This window comes from Brachyistius frenatus, unplaced genomic scaffold (assembly GCF_029030835.1).
Source record: "Brachyistius frenatus isolate BFR_SWC_R1_liver_20210118 unplaced genomic scaffold, ASM2903083v1 Contig_420, whole genome shotgun sequence".
NCBI lineage: Eukaryota > Metazoa > Chordata > Actinopteri > Embiotocidae > Brachyistius > Brachyistius frenatus.
Window position 1 is genome coordinate 137,345 of NW_027211019.1, and position 12,656 is coordinate 150,000.

At 43.8% G+C, this 12,656-nt stretch overlaps 2 protein-coding genes across 4 annotated transcripts in view; both read right to left on the reverse strand.

The window, feature by feature from the left end:
- Positions 1-401: 401 nt before the first annotated feature.
- On the reverse strand, positions 402-8,629 carry rffl (ring finger and FYVE-like domain containing E3 ubiquitin protein ligase). The gene is made up of 8 exons (XM_069725385.1): positions 8,302-8,629; positions 6,080-6,261; positions 4,081-4,278; positions 3,369-3,620; positions 2,950-3,154; positions 2,808-2,831; positions 2,480-2,661; positions 402-2,400 (listed from the first exon to the last, which is right to left on the reverse strand). The coding sequence occupies exons 2-7, from the start codon at positions 6,257-6,259 to the stop codon at positions 2,489-2,491; spliced, it is 1,032 nt and encodes a 343-aa protein (XP_069581486.1). The 5' UTR covers positions 6,260-6,261; positions 8,302-8,629; the 3' UTR covers positions 402-2,400; positions 2,480-2,488.
- A 544-nt stretch (positions 8,630-9,173) lies between these two features.
- The window catches only part of eif4h (eukaryotic translation initiation factor 4h), an 11,625-nt gene continuing 8,142 nt past the window's right edge, over positions 9,174-12,656 (reverse strand). For 2 of the 3 annotated variants that reach the window (XM_069725374.1, XM_069725373.1), the window contains 3 exons: positions 12,329-12,508; positions 11,594-11,709; positions 9,174-9,719 (listed from right to left, as the gene is read on the reverse strand). In XM_069725374.1, the coding sequence (XP_069581475.1) occupies positions 9,714-9,719; positions 11,594-11,709; positions 12,329-12,508 (302 nt within the window). In that variant the 3' untranslated portion in view covers positions 9,174-9,713. Of the gene's footprint in view, positions 9,720-11,569; positions 11,710-12,328; positions 12,509-12,656 lie in introns of those variants that run through there. The other variant, XM_069725372.1, reaches the window with a different exon arrangement.

Sequence of the window (12,656 nt, forward strand, 5' to 3'; positions counted from 1 at the left end):
CAACCAATGAGCAGCTGACGTTCCGCCCCCTCCCCCAGATCAACAAATGGGACAGCCGAGCAGACAAAACCCCGCCCAACTGCTTGCAAATAAACCAATCAATGTCCAGATAGTTTTTAAAGTTCAATAATATATTTATATAATTTTATATATGCGTAATTGTTTTGTTACTTTAGGTGTTTTTGATGTCACAGATATCTTCTGTTAAATATGGTGTTGCTCATGATGTCAAACTTTTTTTTTGTATCCCAATAATATGAAAAACAAAATAAGCAGAAGCTACGTGCTAACGCTCTCTGGCACTGTTTACATTTCGTGATTAATAAAAGTCATTCATACTTTAACACAGAACAAAGAGTATCACAGACTCGTCTACGTAAGGTGAGGAAAAGACGAACGGCAGAGAGAAAATCACTTTTATTATAAAATTATTCACTCAGAAAACTAAAGCTTCTTATTTTTTTTAAATATGTATTTTTTTTTAAAGAGATTCCAGTAAAGTTTTAAGACCGTCACAAAGTACGTGTTAAACAGACAAACATTCAGTGTTAGCGTTTCTCATTCAGCCTGAAGAAGAGGTTCCCGACCCTGAGGTCAAAGGTCAACCTGCTGCGTTGACATGTAAAAGCTATGGCGAGGCTTCAGGCTAACATTGCTTCACTTTAAAAAGCCTGAGAGCCACGGGACTCAACCGAAAATCGGCTTGATTCTAGCGCGTTATCTCCCAACTGTGTTGGTCTCAGTGGCGCCCCCTAACGACGCGAACAGGTTCACACAGTGCTTCGGTTCAATGACTTATAAAGTAGCAGAGAAATAAAAGTACAGTGAAACTTAAAGTGATCCAGACCAACTAACGCGATCCAGACGAACTAACGCGATCCAGCCGAACTAACGCGATCCCGCTACGACACCAAAAGGCCAAAATATTTCAAGTTAAAAGTGTGATCCCAAAGACAGAAAACATCCTTTCACAATTAAAAGAAAAACACCGTTTTTTGGTGGTACTTTGACCAAAACAAATCAAATAAACAGGCTTAAAGGTTTCAGTATCAACAGTTTAGTGCAATCAGTTATAAAAAAGACAACTTAAAACCAAACAGGTGAAACTGCTGAAGTGTCTCCTGTCTGTCTGGGGTCCCTCTTGGACATCACATCACACATTTAAAGGAACAGTCCCACAGGAGACGTGAAGCTGTTCTGTTAACTGCAGCACACAAACACACCAGCAGGGGAGGATTTGTTCTTGGAGCAGGAAGTGAGCATATTTGGACGAGCTGGGGGAGGAGCCAACGGTGGATCTGACCGATCTGATTGGAAACCTGACGATACTACGTCCCGCCCACCGATAGCTGTAACCTGACTGCACCACAGGCCTGTCAATCAAACAGACACGCCCCCAAAAACAGGTCTTCTTGAATCTTCTTTTCTAATGAATGAGGGATTATTTTCAGATGGACCTCCAGAAAACTAAGAAGAAGGAGTGACTTTAGCTAACAACACCGAGATAACTGATGGACACATTTTATTCACTTTGGATTTGATGAGAGAAGTTGAATGGGAGTCTATGGAGCCGGAGGCTTTTTGGAGCCGACCTCTAGTGGCACTCGCTGGTATTGCAGCTGAAGACACTTCTGAGTCAAACACTTTTATAAACCATCTGTGATGCTGCTACTTCCTGTCTGTGCTGCCCCCTGGTGTCTTGAGTTTTTGTTTTAACTTTAATTTAAATCAGTATATTTAAAAAAATATAGCAGCTGTTTACTCACAGATAAATCATTTCCTGTTAAAAAAAGAAGTCTGAGATTTGAAACCAAGTGATTGACAGGAAACGATCTGACGTCATCATTACTGATTAACACTACAAAGGTGAATCTCCTTCCACGGTGATAAACTGTCCGTTTGATTGGTGCTGCTCTGAAGATGATGGAGATGATGAAGATGATGAGTGAAGGTTTGGTTCGGAGGCACATCCGGTGTTTATATTCTGTTTGTTTTTGTTTTTTGGATATGTGAGTGTTGCATCGTGGGACGTCAGTGTTTATTCACTTCATTTCACAGACTGAACACTGCAGCTTGTAAACAGACCGTCAGCACAACAGCTGACTGTTGTTGTTCTCAGGCAGCGATGAAGAACGATGATGAGCGATGAAGAGCGTCAGAGTCGACCCTCCTCACCTGAAGCCTCGTTTCTCTTTGGTGGATGTTCAGGCAGACGAGTTGATGAAGATGAGGTGCTGATGAAGATGAGGAGCTGAAAAGGTTAAAGGTCGAGCTGCAGTGTGAAGGTCGGTTAAGGTCACTTCTGTGATTCTTCACGTTTACTGTCACTAGAAAAGTTACAAAGTAGAATCACTCTGCGGAGGTTCCCTTGACGACGGGTCGCTATGGAGGCACTTGGTCCTGCAGAGGAGAGGAATATAGTCGTGTATTTCAAAAATGCAGAGTCTCTGAGTCGGACCAGTACCGGGACCGGGTCTACCTGCTGGGTTCAGGACCGGAACACGTGGACGGCCCGGATGACGTACTGCCGGCAGACGGGACACTCGCTCATCCTCTTGCCACACTTGGTGCAGGTGATCATGTGACCGCACTCCAGCAGCACGCAGTCGATGGGAGAGTCCATGCAGATCTTACACAGGTTCTCCTCCGCACCGCCGGACTCTAGGGGGCGATAGAGTCATCGTCACGGCAACATAAACGGTGACATCATTGATAAACATCAGCTGCTTCTGTTTTTAGAGCTTTTGTCTGATCTCGAGATCACGTGATCACGTGATCATGTCTCAGTTCAGGAAACAGAACCTCACCTGCAGTGTTCACAGTGTTGGAGGCTGAAACACAAAACACACTGTTAGTTTATACTGGAAGAACATCTGACATCATCATCTGTGTGACATCATCATCATCTCTGTGTGACATTACTGAGACGTTGGTTCTGAGTGGACTCACCCAGCAGGTTCTGCTGGTCCTGGTACAGCCGGCCGACCCGCTCCATCAGCTCCCACTTCTCACAGCAGCCTTTGTAGTTGACGAAGTTCCTGGCGAGGATTTCCTTCAGCTGCCGGACGCTCAGCGCCTCGATGTCGTCCACGCAACTCAGGTCCGACAGGGAGGCCCGGCGCCCAGAGACGGGGGCCTCCTCCGGGTCCCAGGTCTGGACCGGACCGACAGAGGACACAGGGTCAGAGACATAACCGGGATCAAACCCACCAGAACTCAGATCCAGACAAACACGGGACACATCGAACATCAGGAGACGCTTTCAGGACTTTTCAAAATGAAGGCACATTTCAGGTGTTTATCAGAACCAGAACCACAGAACAGGTCCGGAGATCCAGAAGCACCGCAGACACCTGCTCTGGTTTTACCTGGTCGTCGTCCTGAAGGTCGGGCTCGGCGGGGGCCGTTTCTGTGAGCGGGGGAGGGGCTTCGGGCTCCACGGCGGGGGGGTCGGGCAGCGAGTTGTGAGTGGGTGCGGGGGAGTCAGGGGTCGAGGTGATGTAAGGGGTCGGGTCGGGCGGGTCGGAAGTCACGGAGGGGGGGGCGGTGACCGGGGTCTCGGGGGTGGAGCTGCTGGAGGGGGAGGACTGCTGACCGAGGACCAGCTCCACCAGCTCCTCCTGAGGAACAGGAAACATGGGTTCAACTGGGGGTCAGAGGTCACAGGTCAAAGGACTTTAGAAAACCTTAGATGAATCATGTGAAACATCTGCATGAAGTGTATTATTGATCCAAGTGGAGTTAATCAGATAATGATGACGATATAGAAAAGATTGTTTTGTTTAAATTAATCAATCAGCAGTTATTGATCGGACCAAACGTCCTAAAATGAAGAAGAAGACAGAAGACGACTCCGGGACATTGTTCAGAGATTTAAATAAAATGAAATATTAGAGTAATAAATGAAATAAATAAAAATATGATCTAAATAAACTGACCGATGATGTCACAGGTGATGAGTTTATGTGAAACAAAGACTTAAATCGGCTGTAATAACTCCGCCCCTTCCATCAGGACGTTTGACCAGGTGATCTCTCCCCTGATTGGCCGGTTGTTTGTAAACTAACCCCCCCTCCTCACCTTCTCTCGGCACAGGTGGGTGGAGACCTCGTGCAGGTGCAGGTAGTCTCGGAGCTCCTTCACCTTCAACTTCATCAGCTCCGCCCGCTCCAGCAGGTTGCCGTAGAAACGCTGACAGGTGTGGCAGAGGCGGGGGCGGGGCTCCAGCTGGGCGGAGCATCGGCTGCAGTAGTTCTTCTTACAGTCCACACACACATGCTGAGACAGACAGGTGGAGAGAGAGTCAGGTGGAGAAAGAGAAACAGGTGAGAAACAGACAGGTGAGAGACGGACAGGTGGAGAAAGAGAAACAGGTGAGAAACAGACAGGTGGAGAGAGAGAAACAGGTGAGAGACAGACAGGTGGAGAAAGAGTAATAGGTGAGAGACAGACAGGTGAGAGACAGACAGGTGGAGAGAGAGAAACAGGTGAGAAACAGACAGGTGAGAGACAGACAGGTGGAGAGAGAGAAACAGGTGAGAAACAGACAGGTGAGAGACAGACAGGTGGAGAAAGAGAAACAGGTGAGAGACAGACAGGTGGAGAAAGAGAAACAGGTGAGAGAGAGACAGGTGGAGAGAGAGAAACAGGTGAGAGACAGACAGGTGAGAGACAGACAGGTGGAGAGAGAGAAACAGGTGAGAGACAGACAGGTGGAGAGAGAGAAACAGGTGAGAGACAGACAGGTGAGAGACAGACAGGTGGAGAGAGAGAAACAGGTGAGAGACAGACAGGTGGAGAAAGAGAAACAGGTGAGAGACAGACAGGTGGAGAGAGAGAAACAGGTGAGAGACAGACAGGTGAGAGACAGACAGGTGGAGAGAGAGAAACAGGTGAGAGACAGACAGGTGGAGAGAGAAACAGGTGAGAGAGAGAAACAGGTGAGAGACAGACAGGTGGAGAGAGAGAGAGAGAGAGGTGAGAGACAGACAGGTGGAGAGAGAGAAACAGGTGAGAGACAGACAGGTGGAGAAAGAGAAACAGGTGAGAGACAGACAGGTGGAGAAAGAGAAACAGGTGAGAGACAGACAGGTGGAGAGAGACAGGTGAGAGAGACAGGTGAGAGACAGACAGGTGGAGAGAGAGAAACAGGTGAGAGACAGACAGGTGGAGAGAGACAGGTGAGAGAGACAGTTGCACCAAAAACAGATTGATGTTATTGATGTTTTTTATTTTTGTTTTGATGTTTTATTGATCAGAGTTAACGGAGTCTCTCCAGCAGAGGGCGCCGTTTGTCTGACCTGAGATAACCTCGCAGTGGTCACATGACATGACAAAGTGTGATGAAGTGGTCAGAGGGAACAAACGCAGGCGAAACTGTAAACGTACGAACGCTGTGCCTCCACAGAAGGATACTTGTGTTATTTCTGGCACGACGTCCTCTAGAGGACAGACGGGTGTATGACAGGCAGGGATCCACTTTTCTTTCCTTTCCTTTCCTTTCCTTTCCTTTCCTTTCCTTTCCTTTTCTTTTCTTTTCTTTTCTTTTCTTTTCTTTTCACTGCGGTCGTCACACGGAGGCAGAATCAGAGTCTGAGTTTCATCGTCTTCTGTGTTATGTTACGTGTTACGTCCGGACCAGCAGGGAAACTCCAGACGGCCAAAAAGTGAAACAGAAAGACAGGACAGGAAGGAGACGACGGACTGACGTCATCGTGAGGACGAGCTGAGGACAAATGTTCCTGACTGAATTTTAAACTTTGTGTTATTCAGCAGGACAAAGTGAAACTGGAACAAAGACACGGAAATCTGCTCAGAAACCAGAGACAGACTTTTCAGAAGCTGCCTGAGAATCTGTCTGTTTTTAGGTTTCCTTCAGTATCACAGGGATCCAGTGACAGCTCTCTGATTACCCATGATGCACTGCAGACAGGAGCTGCTCACACACACTTCTGTGACTTTAATGGATTCCTAATGACTCTAAACGCCCCGCCTGACGACTCCAAACACAGTCTGTACACCTGCATTCACCTGCTGTGACCGGTGGAGATATCAGACCCCAGCCGGGGGACGGAGTTACCTTCTTGGCAGGTGTGTCGAGGGGACCCCCGCAGGTCTTACAGATGTGTTCGGGTGGAGGAGGAGACGGCTGACTGCTGAAGGCCGAGTTGGTGTAGGACTGGTGACGTCTGTCACCTCCACCTGACTCTTCAACATCAGCCGAGTCCATACACAACCAGTTACAGCAGGACGCAAACATACCTGAAAAATACACACAGGAAGTAGTAATAAATACTTCATAAGAAACCAGCCCTGAAACTGTCACCAATCAAGACCTTTTCTGAAATGAGGTGTTTTTACAATGTAGTTTTGTAGTGATTCAGCCAGTGCACTGCTTTCCTTAAATTCAACATTTTGTCAACGGAGTTCTGCCTCCAGGACTCGACTTGAGCTCTATTAGCTGAAAATATTTTACTGATAAAATTCTGTTCTCGAACTGAAAGAATTATAATATAATGAAGTATTTTCACACTGTTGCATTTTTCATGTTGTGAAAACGATCTCCCACTTTCGTTTTATACAGATGACTGTACACCGAAGTACACAGGAAAAACTGATGGAGTCGTGTGGACACACATTTATAAAGTACAAAGTGTGTTTTTAACACACGTGTAGATGTTATTGAGATCTTTGGATGAATTCGGCGTCGTGTTTGAAACAGACTGATTATTATTATTGAATCAATAATCAGTCTGTCTGTTTCCATCGAAACAAAAAGTTACAACCTGATTCAATCCAAAGATGTATGACGACATTTTACTGAAATGAACGTTTTATTTAAATCTTATCCAGTTATTCCGTTACGACCATTAAAACATGTTTAAAGACTGTTAACAACGTTGTGCTCCTTCGTGCTCAGTGTTCCCAAACTTCAGAGTAAAAACGGACATGTTGTGTTTCTTCCTCAGTTAACATTCAAAAAGTCAGATGGTTGTTAACATCTCTGACATCTGAGGAGTTCAGCGTTATGTTTCACGAAGCTGGAATCTGATTTCATCATAATAATCTGAGTTCATAATAATAATCTGATTTCATCATCATAATCTGAGTTCATAATAATAATCTGAGTTCATCATAATAATCTGAGTTCATAATAATAATCTGAGTTCATCATAATAATCTGAGTTCATAATAATAACAATCTGAGTTCATCATAATAATCTGAGTTCATCATAATAATCTGAGTTCATAATAATAATCATCTGAGTTCATAATAATAATCTGATTTCATCATCATAATCTGAGTTCGTAATAATAATCTGAGTTCATCATAATAATCTGAGTTCATAATAATAATCATCTGAGTTCATAATAATAATCTGATTTCATCATAATAATCTGAGTTCATAATAATAATAATCTGAGTTCATCATAATAATCTGATTTCATAATAATAATAATCTGAGTTCATAATAATAATCTGAGTTCATCATAATAATCTGATTTCATAATAATAATAATCTGATTTCATAATAATAATAATCTGAGTTCATAATAATAATCTGAGTTCATCATAATAATCTGATTTCATAATAATAATAATCTGAGTTCATAATAATAATCTGATTTCATCATCATAATCTGAGTTCGTAATAATAATCTGAGTTCATCATAATAATCTGATTTCATAATAATAATCTGAGTTCATAATAATCTGATTTCATAATAATAATCTGAGTTCATCATAATAATCTGAGTTCATCATAATAATCTGAGTTCATCATAATAATCTGATTTCATAATAATAATAATCTGATTTCATCATCATAATCTGAGTTCGTAATAATAATCTGAGTTCATAAAAACACAAGCGAGAGAAACATACGAAGTAAAAGCCGCGTTAGTCAACCTGTCAGTCAAGTTTCCGTTCAGTTCAAATAAACAATGTTTTGTTAAAACTATCAGCCGAATGATAAAATGTTTCTAAATAATATCTAATAAATCACAATTTGCTTTGAAGGTGAATTGTGTGTTCGCGGGTGAGCCCGGTACTTTAAACCCGGCCGAAGGTTGAGGGAGTCCGGCGTGCGGAGTCTGGAAAGTACCCTGTGCTACTAGCAGGCTACATGCTAGGCTAACATCAGGTTACTTATGTGAAGTTTAAAGAGACCGAAGAAGAAACCGAAATCAAACCAACAAAGAAGACACGAGTAGCGGGAGGTAGAGCAAGTTAAACTAACTTAGTTAACAGTTTAATTAACAACTAACCGGCACGATTAACGGCACAATGACCCGTCTTACCTGTTACTGACAGCGCTGCTACGGCTAGCAGTCAGCTAACTCCCCGACGAGTCGCTGCTAGTTAACAACACTAACCAGCAGGTTTAGTCCTCCGGCTGCTAGTTAACAACACTAACCAGCAGGTTTAGTCCTCCGGCTGGTAGTTAACCAGCATGACAACACAGATGTTTGATGTGGAGGTGAAAGAGACGAAGAAATGAAGAGTGACAGGAGAACCAGGAAATACACTTCAAAATACACACACACACACACACACTACACACACACACAACTACACACACACACACACACACACACACACAACACACACACACACAACACACACACACACACATACACAACTACACACAACTACACACAACACACACAACTACACACATACACACACACACACACATACACACACAACTACATACAACTACACACACATACACACACAACTACATACATACAACTACACACATAAACACACATACAACTACACACACACACTTTGTGTTGAATTAACTTTGACTTGGTGCAACATAAATTTAATTTGGAGATAAAAAGCTTGTATTTACTTCGAGTCTAAATACTTAATAAACTAGATCTTTTCTGAAAACCTTATTTTCTGGGTTATTGATGACTGATTGAAACATGTTAAACTCTAAAATAAATCCATAACTTCCTGAAGCAGCTGAATTTTACAAACTTGCGCAGAAGTCCGTCAGCAGCTCCGGCCTGCAGTGCATCATGGGTAATCAGACCAACATCGTTACCATGGAGATACTGAAGGGAAAGCTTGAATCATCCTGAACTGTCCCGCCGCTCATCAACATCCAACTTCTTTCATCAATACTCGTAGTGAATGAAAGCAGAGAGAGAAACAGGCAGAACAGAACGAGCTTTATTCTTTATTCTTCTTTCAATTGGAAGAAAAAATAAAAAACCAAAGCGAGGATTCGACCCCCCCACCCTGAAACTCAACACATTCCAGCTGGAGTTACGATGATCTTACAGTTTTATTGCCATAAACAGTGTAGGAAAATAAAAAGAGCAAAAAAAACAACAACATAAAAGTTAAACAGCCACCGACATGCTGCAGGTTCAAATCCTGATCCACACCTGAAACCTTCACCTGGACCAGGTGGGGGAGGAGGGGGGCGGAGGGGGAGGAGGGGGGGTCAAAAAAGCACACGGTTCAGTTGCAGCTACAAACCAAAGCTCTAACTTTATTGTACACTTTTATTTTGGAGGTCATTCATGAGTTTGACAACATTTTCTCGGTGGAGGGAAGTCGGCGTTCAGATCCGCACTGAAACGACCGCACGACACAAAAACCCTTCAAATTTCTCTCTTCTTCTTTCTGTCGGCGACGCGACGTGTTAGCGCCCCCGTCTGGTCGGGAGTCTGTGGCGGCTGCTTTAAATGACTCATTGCTGCAATCAAAGACAGATGGAGGGAGAACAAAAAGAGAAGAGGTGAAGAAAAAAGCAAAGAAGGAGAAATGAATTAAGAAAAACTTTTTTGACTCCTCCCACTTTTCATTTCAACACGCCAATAAAACCTTTTCAAATGAGAAGAACGAGGAAAAAAAACATTATTTCTACTTTTCTTCACCTTTCTTTCCCCTCCGCGAGCTGCCAACTTTAAAATGAAACTTTTCTGATGTTAAACAGTGAAAAGAAAGAAAAACGGACAGAAAACCAGCAAATGGGAAAAGAATACAAAGAAGAGAAAAAGTTTCCATTTTGTTTTGAAGTTTTTCTGCTGTTGATGAGTCGTGAACAGGAGCGCTAGCGCCCCCTGCTGCCAAGAAAGGTTACGGAAATATATACCAACAAAGCTTCAATCCGTTCCTCCTTTCTCCTTCTTTTCTATTGGTTGTCAAACACTGAATAAACGTGCGTTAGCGCCCCCTTTTGTCCAAACACGGGACTCAAAACTTTCCCCATATATTTTATGCTTTTAATCTGAAAATAACAAAAATCTTTCCGACACGGGAAGTGAGCGGCCGCAGAAACAATTCATTTCCTTTTTAGTTCCAATCAAGCTGATTTATTGATTGTGATTTATTGATTATCTGATTTGCTTCTGTGATTTACTGATTCTTAAATTTTCAGCTGTGTTTCAGTGAATGAGCTGGAAAATAAAGTTTTATGAAAGAAAACTACAGAAACTGGAGAAATCTAGAAAACCAGCTCAGGTGAAGTTTTCAGTGTGGATCATCAGACCAATCAGAAGACAGGAAAGGTCTCTGAGAACACAGACGACCAATCACAGGAGCCGTAACTATAGGCCACGCCCCCAGTGTCCCTCCCAGCTGTCTGAAGTGTGCTGGGTTCAGGCTCTGTGACAGACGAGAAGTTTTTTTGTTTCAATTTGGTTATTTAATTTTGCGGATTAATTTCCGATCGAGTCAAAGTTTGAAACCCGTTTTTCCGTCTTTCCTCTCAGAACATGAACGCAGCGTTTTGTCAACAGTTTTTGAAGGTAAAGCCGGCTGACAATGAACGCAGCACACGTAACTACCAGCAGTGCATCATGGGAACGGAGCATTATCCCTCTAAATTAAATGGTGGGTCTGCTGTAGATACCGGAGGGGATGGGACATGTCGAGACCTGTCCTGATGGAGGTTAAGCCCCGCCCAGTCAGGATGACAGGCAGTTTAAATCAAACAAACATTGAGTGGGATCTCAGGAATCTGTTTATCACAGCTACAGAATCTGACTGATGAGTCACCATGGCAACAAGTGACAGAAAAATAAAGAACAGGAAAAAAAGGTTTGTTTCTGACTCGACCAATCAGGCTGAGGGGGCGGGGCCGAAGCTGGACGACTACAAAATACAAAATAAAAAAAAACCGAAAAGCCTTTACTGGTTTCACCTCTGGGCTTCTTTATGTTGGTGGGTGACCTTTGACCCTGCAGAGGAGGGGGCGGGGCTACAGGACGCTACGGGTATGACATCACAGTAAGTGGAGGTGGCGGTGAGGGGGGTGGGGTGGGGCTGAGACATGCATTCACAAGCTGCTCGCCGTGTTTGTGTTTACAGGTTGATTACTGATCCGTGTCAGAGTGAGTTTCATCTTTAATCCAACGGAAAATAAATATTCTGCTCCAACGCAACTCAAACAGGAAGTAGTAGAAGAAGAAGAGGAAGAGGAAGAGGAAGAAGAGGGCGGCGTCCCCCCCCCCCCGTCAGAAGGAATGTTAATTGTGGCGATTGTTCTCCCTGTAAAGTTCTCTATCGACCCCCCCTCCACCCCCCCCCCCTCTCCCAAGTCTCTCATGGTTTTTCTTTGGAGATCACCTCCTCTCGCGGCTTCGCTCCGCCGAAGATGGCAGAATTCGGGTTGGCGACCTGGTTGAGCGGCTCAGAGACGGTCCGAGGCTTCAGCTGCAGGCGAGGCCGCTGCGCACGCTCCTCTGCAAACAAACAAACAAACAAAGATCAACCACTTGTTCACCGGCTATTTAATAAAAACGTCATATTTACATGTTTATGAAAAGTTATTAACTGATAAACAAACAAAAAACAAAAAAAAGCTTCTAACAAATTAAATAATTCCACCAGAAAGTACGAAACTGAAACGACATTCGTTTACAAACTAATAAAACAGATTTAATGTATGATGACGTTTCCAACAAAGCAGTGGATCTGCATGGAAACCGCTGCATGGGCTCAGGAACACTTCTGAAAGTGTCTTTATATAAAACGTGTTGCTGCCATTAAATTATAAATAGTCAGATATTTTTCATAAAACAATTAAACTCCTGGGTTTCAATATTTGATGTCGTCTTTAGTCTATTTTATGTTAAATATGTGATTTACGAATCATCACATTCTGTTTTAATTTACGTTTTTCACAGCTGTTTGGACAGTTTGTACATCGGAGAATAATGTAGGTAGGTATATACTTTATTAATCCCCGAGGGGAAATTTTTTAATGTGACCAAAATAGAAGAAAAAAACAACAACAACGAACTCCACGACCTCAAAATCACGTGACTGAAATAAGAAGCTGGAAACAGGAAGTTGCGTCACCATCAGACGGTTCCCTGAAGTCCGTCGCTCCTCCGCGGGGGGGGCCGTCTCTGAAGCGACCCATTCCTCCACCAGCACCAGCACCAGTGACTCCAGCGGCAGCGGGTCCGCCCCTTCTGTCGCCGGGACGACTGCCACCGCCTCGACCCCGCCCCCCCATGAAGTCATCGTCTCTGAAACCTGCGGACACAGACGGGAGGTGACGGGTGGACAGACATGACAGGTGAGTCAGCGGATCCTCAGGTGTCCTGCAGCATCGGGACCTGGAGACTGATGGTGAGCATGAGATGGTTCGAGGTGAAGGGCATGATGGGAAAAAAAATAAATA